The sequence below is a fragment of the Mixophyes fleayi genome, chromosome 2 (assembly GCF_038048845.1).
Source record: "Mixophyes fleayi isolate aMixFle1 chromosome 2, aMixFle1.hap1, whole genome shotgun sequence".
NCBI lineage: Eukaryota > Metazoa > Chordata > Amphibia > Anura > Limnodynastidae > Mixophyes > Mixophyes fleayi.
In genome coordinates, this window is record NC_134403.1 from 332,171,863 (window position 1) to 332,187,255 (window position 15,393).

At 39.9% G+C, this 15,393-nt stretch overlaps 1 protein-coding gene across 8 annotated transcripts in view; it reads left to right on the forward strand.

The window, feature by feature from the left end:
* The window catches only part of ABR (ABR activator of RhoGEF and GTPase), a 235,276-nt gene that overhangs the window by 185,476 nt on the left and 34,407 nt on the right, over nucleotides 1-15,393 (forward strand). For all 8 annotated transcript variants that reach the window (XM_075196900.1, XM_075196901.1, XM_075196902.1 and 5 more), the window contains 2 exons: nucleotides 5,052-5,149; nucleotides 5,535-5,666. In XM_075196900.1, the coding sequence (XP_075053001.1) occupies nucleotides 5,052-5,149; nucleotides 5,535-5,666 (230 nt within the window). The remainder of the gene's footprint in view (nucleotides 1-5,051; nucleotides 5,150-5,534; nucleotides 5,667-15,393) is intronic.

A 15,393-nucleotide genomic window follows, 5' to 3' on the forward strand; every position in this document is an offset into this window, starting at 1 on the left:
CTCCATTCACTCCGGAGGACTCACTGTAGCAGGTGGCTGGGAGCACACAGTCAATGCAAAATATTTGGTAAAATGTTTTATTTTAAATGTCTGTTTTAATGACATAAATATGATATTTGGGCTTTTTAGCGTATTTCTATTATCATACAATCAGGGTATCTGGCAGGATATGTCTTGGCAGATTATATACTAGCCTGAACTTCCATGCTGTAAAATAGCTTTTGATCAGAAGCAGCTAAGTGGAGCTGACATGTTAAGCTCAGAATCCTTTCATGTGCAGTCTAACTGGATGCCTCTACTTTGACAGGGTCAGGCTTAATATGTATCAGGTCTCCAAGTGATGAATCACATGCAGAGGTTCAATAGAAGAAGCCTGAACTTCATTCAACCTGGTTGCACTGAAATTAACTGCACTACAATTTACAGGAGTAAAACTTTGATGATGAAGTATAAGGTTTCAATTTGCAGCCTGACCTTGATGTCCAACGGCAAACTAACTTGACGTTTCCTTAGAAACCCTTCCCATATTAACTGTGAAATTGCATTGGTGTTTTATAATTAGCAAATTTAAATTTTAGGGTTTATTACTTTCTGTATCATTAGGTCCGAAAGTGAGTATTGTTTCTACAGTCTTTAAAAAAAAAAAGAGACAATGACTTATGAGGCCATAAGCTTAGAAATTATATCCACACACCTAAATATTTGTGTTGCATGGGAACCAATATACTTATCGTATATTACCATAGATGGGTAGAGAAGGCCATTGATGGAACATAAACTTAATGCACACATATGATGGAATGGTATCCCATATTGCAAGTCCCAAAACCTTCTTTAAAACAAACATTTTGGGTACTTCTATAAAATGAGATCAAATTATAGACTTATCTGCCGAAGTGAGCGGCGTCTAACAAAACACGTAACGAGTGGATGTTAAAAAAAGGAATCTGTATATGGAAAAGACTCTTATGTTCCACAGCAGTGAGAATAGCAGGATAGCTCCTGAAAGTGAAGATCTGGAATGACTTTAGAACTAGCGTGTGTTTTCCTGTTGAACATAACTAATAGATGAACCTGCTGATTGTCTAAAGATTGTTTAAACATTTGTTCCTAAGTAACAACTAAGGAATTACCTTTTTGTTGACTTGTTTGACTGCATGTAATTGGAAACAAGCTTGTCTACTATTTGTAGGATGTCCGTCTATAGTGCTGAGGGATGTCTTTATTTGATACTTGGAAGTATTTTGGGGACCTTTTACACTTTCCTTTCAACTGCACTTTTGGATTAAGATATTAACCTTGATACTGAACTGTGGGGTTGGCGCAAGTCAACCATTTTTTTGGGTCAAATTATAGTATAATATTTGGTAGTTCATTCGCTATGAAAGATGCTTGGCCGTAGCTTTCCTACTATTAAAGATGCTTGGCCACAGCTCTCTACTACATGAGAGATGTGTGGCCGTAGCTTTCCTACTATTAAAGATGCTTGGCCGTAGCTTTCCTACTATGAGAGATGCTTGGCCGTAGCTTTCCTACTATGAATGATGCTTGGCCGTAGCTTTCCTACTATGAATGATGCTTGGCCGTAGCTCTCTCCTACTATGAATGATGCTTGGCCGTAGCTTTCCTACTATGAGAGATGCTTGGCCGTAGCTTTCCTACTATGAGAGACGCTTGGCCGCAGCTCTCTCCTACTATGAAACATGCTTGTCCGCAGCTCTCTCCTACTATGAATGATGCTTGGCCGCAGCTTTCTCCTACTATGAGAGATGCTTGTCCGCAGCTCTCTCCTACTATGAATGATGCTTGTCCGCAGCTCTCTCCTACTATGAATGATGCTTGTCTGCAGCTCTCTCCTACTATGAATGATGCTTGTCCGCAGCTCTCTCCTACTATGAATGATGCTTGGCCGCAGCTTTCTCCTACTATGAGAGATGCTTGGCCGTAGCTTTCCTACTATGAATGATGCTTGGCCGTAGCTCTCTCCTACTATGAATGATGCTTGGCCGTAGCTTTCCTACTATGAGAGATGCTTGGCCGTAGCTCTCTCCTACTATGAAACATGCTTGTCCGCAGCTCTCTCCTACTATGAATGATGCTTGGCCGCAGCTTTCTCCTACTATGAGAGATGCTTGTCCGCAGCTCTCTCCTACTATGAATGATGCTTGTCCGCAGCTCTCTCCTACTATGAATGATGCTTGTCCGCAGCTCTCTCCTACTATGAGAGATGCTTGGCCGTAGCTTTCCTACTATGAATAATGCTTGGCCGTAGCTTTCCTACTATGAGAGATGCTTGGCCGTAGCTTTCCTACTATGAGAGACGCTTGGCCGCAGCTCTCTCCTACTATGAATGATGCTTGTCCGCAGCTCTCTCCTACTATGAATGATGCTTGGCCGCAGCTCTCTCCTACTATGAGAGATGCTTGGCCGTAGCTTTCCTACTATGAATAATGCTTGGCCGTAGCTTTCCTACTATGAGAGATGCTTGGCCGTAGCTTTCCTACTATGAGAGACGCTTGGCCGCAGCTCTCTCCTACTATGAAAGATGCTTGTCCGCAGCTCTCTCCTACTATGAATGATGCTTGGCCACAGCTCTCTCCTACTATGAATGATGCTTGGCCGCAGCTCTCTCCTACTATGAATGATGCTTGGCCGCAGCTCTCTCCTACTATGAATGATGCTTGGCCGCAGCTCTCTCCTACTATGAATGATGCTTGGCCGCAGCTCTCTCCTACTATGAAACATGCTTGGCCGCAGCTCTCTCCTACTATGAATGATGCTCGGCCGCAGCTCTCTCCTACTATGAATGATGCTTGTCCGCAGCTCTCTCCTACTATGAAACATACTTGGCGGTATGTTTCCCTTCTATGAAAGATGCTTTGGCTCACATTAAGGGTGATGGTTGCCTCCCTTTATAGTAGACATTAGTTTGTATACCACAGCTCTTTAACATTGCAAAATGACTTTGGGCAAAATGTGAGCTGCTCCACTCACCTGCCTGCCTATTATAATTACCAAATTCCCCACATATACTAAAGCCTCCATAAAGCTCCCATTGTGTACACAATACAGCTCCCATTGTTCAGTGCAGATCACATATCACTATTTACCATAGGCTTTCCTTATATACTAACCACAGACATCCTCCATTATGCGTTACATAGTATATCCCCTAAATTTCCACTATATGCAGCATTGTCCACTTAATCTAGCCCCCTTGTGGCCGGGTCTATCTTGAAATGTGCTCTGGTGCCGGGAGGGTTAATACCCGTCGCCTAAAGGGTTAAACCCCAGTTCAAGGGGATGTAAAAATGTATTAAAGGGACTGTTTATTAATTTAATTGTAAATATTTAATGTATGGGCACAGTGGTGCTGATTACTAACTGGTGCACAGCACCACAAAGGGCTAAGTCCCTGCTCTTGGAGTGTAAATGTATTTATTTTCATAATCATGTATTTATTTATGAGGTAATATGGCATGTTGGAGGAAGCTGTTTTTTGTACATGTTTTAAAGAAAGTCCCCCATGCTAATTAGGCCTTTTATTTTGAGTGTCCAACACATCTTTTAGCCTGAATGCATGGCAGGGGGTCGTTAGACGTGCTGTTAGGTTTCATATCCCTCTAAGGCACAGGATGCAGGTAAGATAGGAAACGTCTGAATAGAAAGTGATTTGGGAAATCATAGATTGATGTAAGCTTTGTTAAGTTTACATATAAGTCCAAGATTAGAGAATATATTCAATCCTAATGGTATACATTGAATGTAATATCTCAGACATTGTGTTTCCAGCTAGGATCAGTTGTCCCCAGCAACACGGACAGAGTGGCATAGGAGGTCCATCCTGTCACACCCCTGTATTGTTCTTTATAGAGTACAGCCCTCCAGAATATCCATCCCCCATTGGAGAATGTATTGTACACTCTACCAGTACTACTCATCCCTCCATTACTGCTCAGTCCCTCTAATAACCACTGTCCATCCTTACTTCCACACCATGTTCATTCACATCCTAATGCTGCTAACGTGGTTTATTTGACCAACAAGATGACTGAATCTGATAAGTAGCATGTGCACTAATAGGGTTCTTCCACTTCTACCTGCTGAATACAGATCCAATCATCTGTAAGTGACATTGAATTGGGTCAATGTTGGCAGCAGGTTTGAAGGGAGAAATTAAATTAAATCATATATATGGTGAATGCAAAAAAGTGTTGTAGCAAGTACCCCTGTTATGCCAGAGGATCTCTGGCTACGGTAGATATTGGGCAGACATATCACACTATGATAGCTCTTGAAGGTAATTCCATGTTCCTTCCTGCTTCATAAATACTTCTAATTGCACCCTTAGTTTAACGAAAGATATAATGTTTCTATTAATCAGTCTGAACTGCTGTGAGAAGGCCATGAGTAAGAAGTAGAAGGATATAATAAGAGACATAAGTGCTAAGACCGTAAATTAATAGCTATAAGTGCAGAGTTTTGCCCAGTCATTCATTAATGAAGTATAACACAGCAAGAGGTAGATGTGGCAGGGAGTTTGATTCATGCTGTAGTCCTTTTCTATTGGGGATTTTGTGCTGCGATAGCCTCATTTGTGTGGAGTTCGTAAGTTCTCCCCGTGTTTGTGTGGGTTTCCTCCGGGTGCTCTGGTTTCCTCCCACACTCCAAAAACATATTGGTAGGTTAATAGGCTGCTATTAACTTGACCTTAGTCTCTTAGAGTGTGTGTGTGTGTGTGTGTGTGTTAGGGAATTTAGAGCGTAAGCTCCAATGGGGCAAGGACTGATGAGAGTTCTCTATGCAGTGCTGCGGAATTAGTGGAGCTATATAAATAGCTGCTGCTGATGATAGTAAGAGCAATGGTCTGCTGTGGACTTTTTTGAGGACCATCAAAGTAAGCAGTGAGTTACATAACTGGGTAGCTGGTGACCTAAAATTTCCTTTATAGACTGTATACACTGAAGAGGATCATACTTTATTTTTATCTGTTTTGATTATTTTGTGAGAATTAAATTACTCACTTCCTCTCCACATTAATCTCCCCACAGATCTCTACTGCACACTAGAAGTGGATTCATTTGGTTATTTTGTCAGCAAAGCTAAAACCAGAGTGTTCCGTGACACTACAGAGCCTGAATGGAATGAGGTAAGCAATGGTGACGGACGATGAAAGTTACCTCCACAGGATTGAGGTGCCTGTTGGCTATTCATCGTTTGATTGTGGTTAGCAGAGCGTGATACTTTAGGTTATACTTCAGTGTTCTGCTCCTTTTTTTCTATTTATGTATTTACTGTTAGTATAGTGGGTCATGTTTAGAGGGATGTTTTAGATAGGTCATTCTATAACTATTATATATTATAGGTTTTTGTACAAAATAGTTAATACTGTTTTTATCAATTATCACAACCTAAAATACTAATTGGGTAATTAGCGTATTTGTTTTTCAGATGTTTTTGTGCACTAACAAAAATCCACAGCAAGCACCAGGTGTATTAATGCTGAACACGTTCTTTCTTATTACCCCTAATAGGAGTTTGAAATTGAGCTGGAGGGTTCTCAGTACCTGCGAATCTTATGTTATGAGAAGTGCTACGACAAAAGCAAGCTCAACAAAGACAACAACGAAATTGTGGACAAGATCATGGGCAAGGGACAGATCCAGGTAGAAACCGTGCTCAGACAATTCCTACAGGCTTCATTATCAGTCACCTCGTTTACATATTAATCTTCTAGATTTGTGGCTGGATATCAATATCTGAATTCATATCGCACACTACAGACAATAGTTTCCATTTTCAACTTTGCACCATAAACCATTATGTCACACGTTCTCCCAATGCATGAAAACTTACACGGCTTCTGTCTTTAGAACATAATTCATGAAATAACTGTTACTCTTTTTTAATGCAAACTTTTCTTGAGAGAATCCTCAAATATATAAATAGGTGGAATAAGGCTTATTAAGATCAGCTACTCACCACTAGGTTTATTTATATCCTTAAAACCTAATGTGCACAGGCTATGACTTTACCTGCGTAACTATTTAATTCACGGATGGGAGTGCATGAGCAGGGCCTTATTTGTCCCAATGGCCGTACTACTCATCCATTGCTCTTTACAGCCTATGGGCAGTGACCCTACGAGCCCAAGGCTATTATGCACTAAGCATGATACATCATTCATGCATACATGTCAGCGCTAGTATGGCATGGTCTCTCCATTTACGCTGCATGCTATGTGCAGGCAAGTCAAGCGTACAAATGCCAAGCCCAGGAGCAGATGGCAGCAGTGTTCCTCTAACCTAAGTCTCTAGTAAAGTTCTGTAGTTTAACCTAGATTTCCTAAAAGCCCATCGTTGCTCTTCTGAATTCCTCGAATGCATTTTAATGTGAATTTTTGTGTGTTGTAAGCATTATGTCCAGTTAAAAAGCTATATGAGAAGAGATTTATTCCCTCATAATGATTGGTATTCTGAGCATGTTAGAGAGTGTCCTGTGGACTCTGGTAAGATCCTGAGTGGAAATTCTTCTGATGTAATGGATGAAATGTGCAGTAATTGTCATGTTTCTCATTACTTTTCAACCTTGGGGAGGAGGGGATATATTCTCCTCTCCTGAACCGGTCTTCAGGGAGAAAGCAGGAATGCATTGCAGTTAATTCCTTCCTTCCCTCATAGGAGATCTTGTCAGTCCGTGGTACCCTTTACAAGGCCCCAGATATCCTATATAATTATCTCCTTCCCCTGAACCAGAGAGGTATAATGTTCACAGGAATGCAAGCACTACAAATAGAGGATAGGTTAATATTTGATCCCGTCATCCTGCGTGAGATTGGCACTGTATGGTACATTACATGGGTTATTGATTTAATTATGATTCTGAAACTTAAGACAACCCTTCATTAGGGGATACCGGCTAAAACTCTGTGTAGAACTATGCTAAGACAAGGTGGATGTTCATGCATTTAAAATTAATCTTCATTAGGGGTATTATCTTACTGCTTGAAAATTAATTTTGCTTTTGCAGTTTGTTAGTAATTTATTTTCTTAGTGATAACCTTTAAAAAAACATAGAACTTCTAACTCCCACATTTAGGACAAAATTCTGATTAGCTCTCTCCCATGTTATGTCATTATATAACTGAAGTGATAGCTGGTTCTTGGCTGACTGTGAGAAAATGTACATGATATGGTATGTTTTTTATTAGTAGCGTGATGGATTTTATCTTTTATATCTCCTCATCAGTGATTTATGCCTCTGTGATGTCACTCGTTTATAGTGAATTGATAGGCTGCGTTCCCATCAATGTTTGTTGACATACCGCGTCGTTGACACAGCTTTGGTGGTGGATACAGAACTTCCCACAAACAAACCAATTGATCATTCGCAACACACCCCACCTACAGACACCCACACTCTACTAACTAGACCGCCTCAAAACTTATAGGCTAGACAGGCAGGTATGACCTTGTCTTTCCTACCACCTTCCATCTCCTGCTTCTTCTCCCTCTTTTCACCATCCTGATCCCCCTTCCCAAACCCGGCTCTGTCTCCTCACCTTACCTACCCTGCTCCCACCTCCTCCGGCTATTGGCAGGTAATACTGATTTACCGTGCAGATTGTTCCTACTCTTGTTGTTCGCTGGTGGCCCCAATCTGTGGACTAAAATGGTATTAAGACCTCTGCTTGAGAAACCTAATGTTAAAGTGGTGTTTCGAGTTGGTCCTTCCTTCAGCTAAGCAAGGAGGCCTAAGCCACTGTCGACAACCACCTGGCTGTTGGCTCCTCTTAGTAATTCTTTGGATTTGGTGTTTGTTCCAGTCTGTGGAACATACTTGGAGAGGGTTTGGGTTGGCTTTGCATTTGCCATTTTAAGGAACTGGTCATTTTTCCCAGTTATTTCCTGTTTTTATTTAGTATTTAAAATTTTATATTATTATTATTTAGTAAAAAATATATTTAGCTTTCATATAGCACTGTAAATTTGTAAGTGATAGACGTTTCTTCATAATACAAACCAAGACAAAGTGACGGAGCTCATCAGAGCTGATTGTAAACACTAGCTCCATATATTAAAGCATCACTAAATTCCAAGACTGAAATACCACGTACCATTAATATTATGATTATTTGTTTATTTATAAGGTGCCACAGATTCTGTGGCACCAGATACAGTAAGCAGGTCACAAATAGATGGTGTAACATATAAGTGGCACAGATGAGAGTTGGTAATGCTATGGGGACTCACACAGAGTAAAATACATGACAGGACCTACGAGGGAGTCAGACAGTAGACAGACATGGGACAATAGGTAGAGAGGACCATCGCCTGTGAGCTTACATTCTAGAGGGGATGGGTGGTGAGAGACACAGTATGAACAATTGGGATAAAATGGAGATGGTGGATGAAGGAAGAGGATGCGAATGGATTACATGTTCAGTAGATGGTAGGATAGGCGAGCTACCATCAATTTAAAATACTTTGTTTTTTGTTATGCTAATAATCTCATTCCACAACAGCACTGTAAAAATTAAATGATTACCTTCTCGCTGCATTACTGTTAACCACACTCCTCACACGCCTTTTAGGACATTGGTTGCAGAAAAAAGCTAATATTGAGTTGCTGTGACGCTGCTGGCCATACCCCCTTATATCCATCAGTAATCCACACTGTTTCTGCAAAGCAAGTCTGCCTAGCTGTCAGTCAGTGTCTGATTGTTTAGTTACAGAAGCTCCTCGCCCTAACCTGGAGACCAGCTGCAGAGGAGTGAGAGAGAATATGATAGACCTATTTAGTGACTTATTCATGCTCCAGTTATTTTATCATACCTCCAATTTAGGCGTCACAGTTTATATTTAAGGCCACATCCAGGGGAGGGCTACCAAATTTTAGCCTATGGGGCGAGACTCAACTCAGCAGCCTGTTAGAAACATTTTAAAGGAAACAAAAATGCAGTGACCCAGCCCAAGGTAGCTCACTATGGGACCGGCCCGGGGGGCAGATTCCCCCCCTGCCCCCCAGCCCAACCTGCCCCTGGCCACATCTCTATTCACCCGCTGACTCTTGGAAAGATATCACCACTTGGTTCTTCTCAGTTTCAGTTTGTAACTATCTCATGTGCATCCAGTGGAATAGTACAGAAGTATAATATGCTGAACGTAAAGCATTATGTCCTAGACCCACAAATTCACTCTTGTAATTAGCTTTTAGTGTCACTCCTCCAGGCCAAGGGACATATTTGTCCTAAAGTGGAGCCATTGCATAACACTATTATTATGGAACTCCTAGAATACATTCTGGAACTGTCTCCTCTCACTAATTTGCATACAATGCCATTGAGTGGGTGAGGGATTCCCAGCAAATAGTGAAATAAATCTGTTAGACAAGGAAATAATAATAAATAATTATTTCTCTATATACTGCGTAGCTTTTAATGGACTTTTTTTTTTAGAAAACATTGAAAGTACCAGTTCCACATTCATGATCACATACTGCTAGCTGGAGTGTACACTCTACATCTACATGAGTGCTTTCATTGACTTTCTTTTTATGCGATCGTTTTAAAAATCCTGAAAGTATAAATCTTGTAGTTCTCTACAATACTACCGCTAACACAATACACATGTAAAGGTCTGCATGCCGTGACATTGTTATAGTCCAGGAACTGTAGAGCTTGCTGGCTGAGATTGACTTGCGAGTCATTAATTGGACAGGTACTCTCTGCATTAACTTAGCCATGTCATGTATGATTGCTCATGTGGGAAGTAACACAGTCACAATATAGCATATACTATTTTCCATTCATACCATGCCTTCTGTTTCCAATTATATCCGTTCTTTCCCCACTGGGTCATTACCTTCTAGGAAAGGTCCCTATTTAATTAATCTCATGACTGAAATGTGTAAATGAATGTGCTAGACCTGTCATAATGTTGGCAGTATTCCTCTCTTAGTCTCTCACATGACGGTGCATGCGTAGCATTGTTCACTAAAGTCACTTTATAACCAAAGTCCTGGATATTTCATACTGTACCTGACAGCCAGGCCATCCTAATTTGTACAATTATTCTGTGCCCAGCGGCCTTCTGGGAGACTAGCCACTATCCTAAAATAACTCTAGTGGGACTGTAATGTGCAAAGTTCCCGACCAAGTTCCATAGACAATCTTATCTGTCTCCGGGAGTCTTTGCTTCCGACATTCAGTGTTTTATTTATTTTCATCAACTACGCAGTGGAGGTTTTATTGTGCCCTGGTCCTGGGCACTTAGAGTACCGCTAATGGCTTTATTCCCACGGTCAACGTCTTGTTACATTAAACTAGTCACTCATGTCTCTCTGTATCCCAAAATAGATTGTGTGCTCAGTTGGATAGTAAACTGTGCTTGAATTATGCCGCATACAGCGCTGCGTAAAACTGTTTGCATGATATAAAAATACATTTTGCATAACAATTGTGATTATATTAGAATCAGAAGTAGCAAACAATTATTAATACCTATAAGTTTATTGTGATCGGGAATTATAAACAAATAATGGATTTTCCCTCATAGAGCAGCTTATAAATTGCTAGATGACTTTTTAACATCAAAGGAAAATGTGTATTAATTATGGATAAATTGATATTTAAATAAAAGCTAAAACGGAGTGTCATGTTATGTAATCTCTGCCTTGCTATGATGAATGGATATATTCAGATTCGCAGTGGCACACACTATAATTGCATGTTAATCTATAGCCATTTATTGCCATAGACAATCGGGAAGGTTCAACGAAATAATGGACACTAGTAAGATATAGGTTGTTATTTTACCAATAGCTGGATACTAGTTTTAAAGTCTACCATACATATGTACTCATTTAAACTATGTAGCACAACTGTGATTACTGTTAGAAGTTATCCTTTTTAGTTTTGTTCTTTAGCACTTTATCTGTAGAAAGGTGTGGTGAGCATGGTGGCACGGTGGTTAGCATTGCTGCCTCACCGCGCTGGGATCATGGGTTCAATTTCAACCAGGGCCTTAGCTGTGTGGAGTTTGTATGTTTTCTCCGTGTTTGTGTAGGTTTCCTACAGGTGCTCTAGTTTCCTTCTACATGCCAAGGACATATTGGTAGTTTCATGAAGTCAATAAAAATTATAGTGCATGTGTTAGGGAATATAGATTGTAAGTTCCATTATGGCTGTGTAATATGTAATTACTGTATAAATTATTAAATAAAGGTAAAGGGTGACAAAACGTCCCTTGTAGTAAACACTGCTGCTAGCAGATTATTTATTCACCCAATTTGTTGATTTTGAATGTTGAACGGACTTTAACAGAAACATTAGTGTTCAGTGAGCAAATGTGCGATAATATTGACAGTGCTATATTTATAAATATATGTTAATAATATTAACGCCATTCTGACCCAGCTATAGATATACGGCTTTAGTAATAATACAGAAGTTTTTTAGTCTAGAACAAAAAAACAATTTACTAAGTCATAAGGGCAAAAGGTGCTAGACCACCCACTCTCTGCAGTTGGGAAATGAAGCCATTCAGCCGGACGTGGGGGGGGGGGGGGGGGGAGTATTGCACAGGATTGCAGTAAGGTCAACTTCATGCTGACAACTACTGATATACATGGCTTGAGTGACAGCCATGTAAAAATATATCTATATTTCAATGTATTTATCATATTATAATACACAAATAATATGTGTAAATTATGTTATCTAATAACCAAACAAAGACTTCAGTGTTTATTAGGAAAACGTGTATTATTCTATTTCTTCAGATTTCTGGGACCTGTATAAAAGCCTCAGACTGTATTTAAATGATCACAAAGCTTCTTAGTGACTTCTAATATCCATAAAACTTAGCGTACAGGGTGTACATACGCCTTACATCGATATTGGGAAAAGTGTGTGTGTAAACAGCTTCAATAAACCAATGTACTGGATGTGTACCAGAATAATGAATTATACCTGCTATCAGATCACTATAGTCCCCAGGAATTGGACAGTCATCATCACCATTTATTTATATAGCGCCACTGATTCCGCAGCGCTGTACAGAGAACTCATTCACATCAGTCCCTATCCCATTGAAGCTTACAGTCTAAATTCCCTTAATTTAGACTGTACTAGTATTAACGTACTAGTATGTTTTTGGAGTGTGCCAGTATCAGGAGAGGTGCCGGTATCTCACCAAACAACACTGTGTCAAGCCAAGCACATGGCCCTTTTTCAAGAGTCTATTATTTGGCCCCAAATGTTGCTCCTTGATAAGGATACTCGCACCGTTCTAAAAAAAAGCAAGAAAAACCTCTCTTGATAACTTCTATTTTTCAGTGAGGATAAGTTCCTTTAGGTCTCCCTATCCTCCTTTGTCCTTGTCACTTAGAATGGTCCATCCTCAACTCTTTCGCATACTATATTACCCAACCATTGCGTATATTCCTGCGCACCTCTACGGGGTGCGAGCAAAAATTCCACCCTCAGTCTTTACTTTCCTATGTCCATACGTAATATATTAAAAAGAAAACACTAGGACATTTGTTTGTTATATAGTTACTTTAATCTGCACTCAGTGTTACAAATGTGAATTCCATGTATTGCAATGCATGTATATTAACGGCCACTTCAGAAATGTATGATGCCATCTGGCTATTAGATTTATAGTTCATTTAAATATTGCCCATTTATTTAGGACTAATGATTACAGACATGTTGTTGCCATATTTTAATTTAGTTATGCTGAAGTCACATTACAGAGATCTGGGTATGCAATAAGAAAATCTTAGTTTCTATATCTCTATATCTCCCTATAAAATATGTTTCATTTTATCACTTGCCAAGAGTGCAGGAAAGTTTAACAATGCCTTTCACACATCATTCTGTGATCTAATGTTAACTACTATTGTTGGCTTTTGGATAACTCTGCATATATGATCCTGCCACAGTGTGTCAGTGTTATTTGGTAATCTCTCTTAGACAGCAGTATCCAACAGTCTGTAAACACACAGTAGATGAAATAACCTTTCAGTAATTACACTTTTTTTGTGCATTCACTGTTACATGGATTTATTTGACATTCTGCATGGAAGGGATGACGGCTGTTTTTGATCAACAGCATAAAAGAAAATGTGTAATTAAACACCTCATATATTTTGCATTCTTACTCTGCTATGTCCAGATGTGGCCCTCCACGGGCATCTTATTCACATATTTATAGATTGCCCTATGAAAAACTGGGCACCACTGGTTTTCGTGTTTAATTGTATCTGCCTGTATTTATGAGTTAAGTTGTGCGACCTTCCATAGCGAAGTCTAAAATAATAGTTCATCGATTTACTTAAAAACAGGAAAAAACTCTGATCGGATTTGTTTGTTATGTGATGGATACATGGCCTGAGGGATAACTCACATTGCCCCGTGTGTGCATTCATTGTCCCATCCAGAAATCCAAGAGTTCATATGTGATTTGCAACCTGGCCATATGGTGCAACTCAGTGCATTTAGGTTGAACAACCAAATCACATCATGTACGGGGGCTTTAACCCCTTCGCCGCTGAGGCTTTTCTCACCCCTGTACTGAGCCTATTCTGGCAGTTATGGGGTTGGTCGTATTCCTACATCAATATCAGTGCACTACAGCAAATGTGTGTGTTTTGTTTTCTAACCACCATCAATAAATACTTTGCGGTTATTGTTTTCACCTTAGTCCACCTTTCCAAAACAGCAAATAGCAGAATTCTACATAATAAATTGTAAATTATGTTTTATTTTTATTTTTTCTTGCTAGTTTGCACAGTCTTGAGTGAAATGCATAATATTGGTAACCCGTTTTTAAAAATAGACAGCCTGCCGCATCAAATGAGGGTACCCCTGAGTTTGTTGAAGCCAGGATGGGGGAGACCTGGGCATTATAACCACCCCATCTCATTTCCAGGCTGGTCCACTAGTCCTTAGCACTGAAGGGGTTAAAGAGGTATTTTGCCTTCAGAACACTTTCATCAATGGGCTTGTGCAGGCACTCTTGCAAATTTTATTCAGTATATAGTTTTTCTTCTTCTCAGCCTCCTGCTATGCTCTTCAGCCATGTCTTTATATGGTTGGGCAGAACACACCGTTGTTCTCACAGCACTGTTGCCGTATCCTATGGTGAAAATAAATAACTGTGGATGCTGATGTTTGATATTATGTTTCTTTGTTACCTACCTCACTGCAAGCTATTCCAGATCTTAGTCTCGTTCTTCTGACTGCACTTTGCACTTTCCGCAGTGTCAGTGTAATTGTCCTCAGCTGGGCACACCTAGTAAATATTCATCCCCCCTCCTGTCCTGTCCAGTAGGCAGGAGAGATACCGGGTGTTAGGGGCCACAGCTGTGCCTGGCACAGGATGATTAATGATCCTCCCAGTGGTATCTCAGCTTCATTTAATTATATTCCTGTCGAGAGCCACGTTCACAGTGTTATAAGGGAGGTGGTACATGAGGTTTTTATGAGCAGCTTGGACAATGCAGCCTCCCCAGAGTAGCAGTAAGAATAAACTGTATCATTACAACACTGGTTGGGGAATGTCTGTACACACATGGTCAAGGATACTTGTGATTTAATGAGCTAACGTTTGTGGGACACTGAGGACTCATCACACCTATCCACTGTTAATGGTCTATCCAGCCACTAATGCCTGAGAAGTGCTCTCAAAACAGGATGAATGGTTTCTTATGGGCTTGTTTCTTCCATTGCCTTCTAATGTTCTAAACACAATGGTAAATGGTTAGAATGCTGCACATTGTATGTGCCGTGTGTTTGCAGTGCGACCAGATTTTTTTTGCAGAAGCGCATGGAAAACGTGTTAAAACGGCATCACAAAGTGCTAATTTTCATGTTTTGTTTGGGGGAGGGGGTTATACCCTTTTCAGAGATTGTGTGTGAACGAGCCCTAACTTCCTGAGATAAAGCTAAATTGTTATTACAATTGTTAAAATGATCCTGTTTTTCTTAGCTTAAATATGGCATCATACAGTCCATTTCCTGGTTTAAATTCGTTTATGCTTAATTTCTATAGCGATTTTATTGTAGCTGGAAATCTGCAGCACTTATAAATACCATAGCTTATAATATGTGCTTATACATATATGTATATTTCTGCAAAAGTATGAGGTGTTTCAAATGGAGAATGTTTTTATTGCGCACTTTCGACACTTGTCCAAAACGGTGCAGTCAGCATTTTAAAACAACTGCTCGAGCGATTAAAACGGTCATTTACTCATGGAAATAAATTACTTCAATGTGGAATGATTAGATGCTGTGCTTTAAACATGGAGTGAAATAACACAAGGGAGACACCACCCTAAATGTAGCAGCAGTCATTGAAATTAGAATAATATTGAATAAACTGA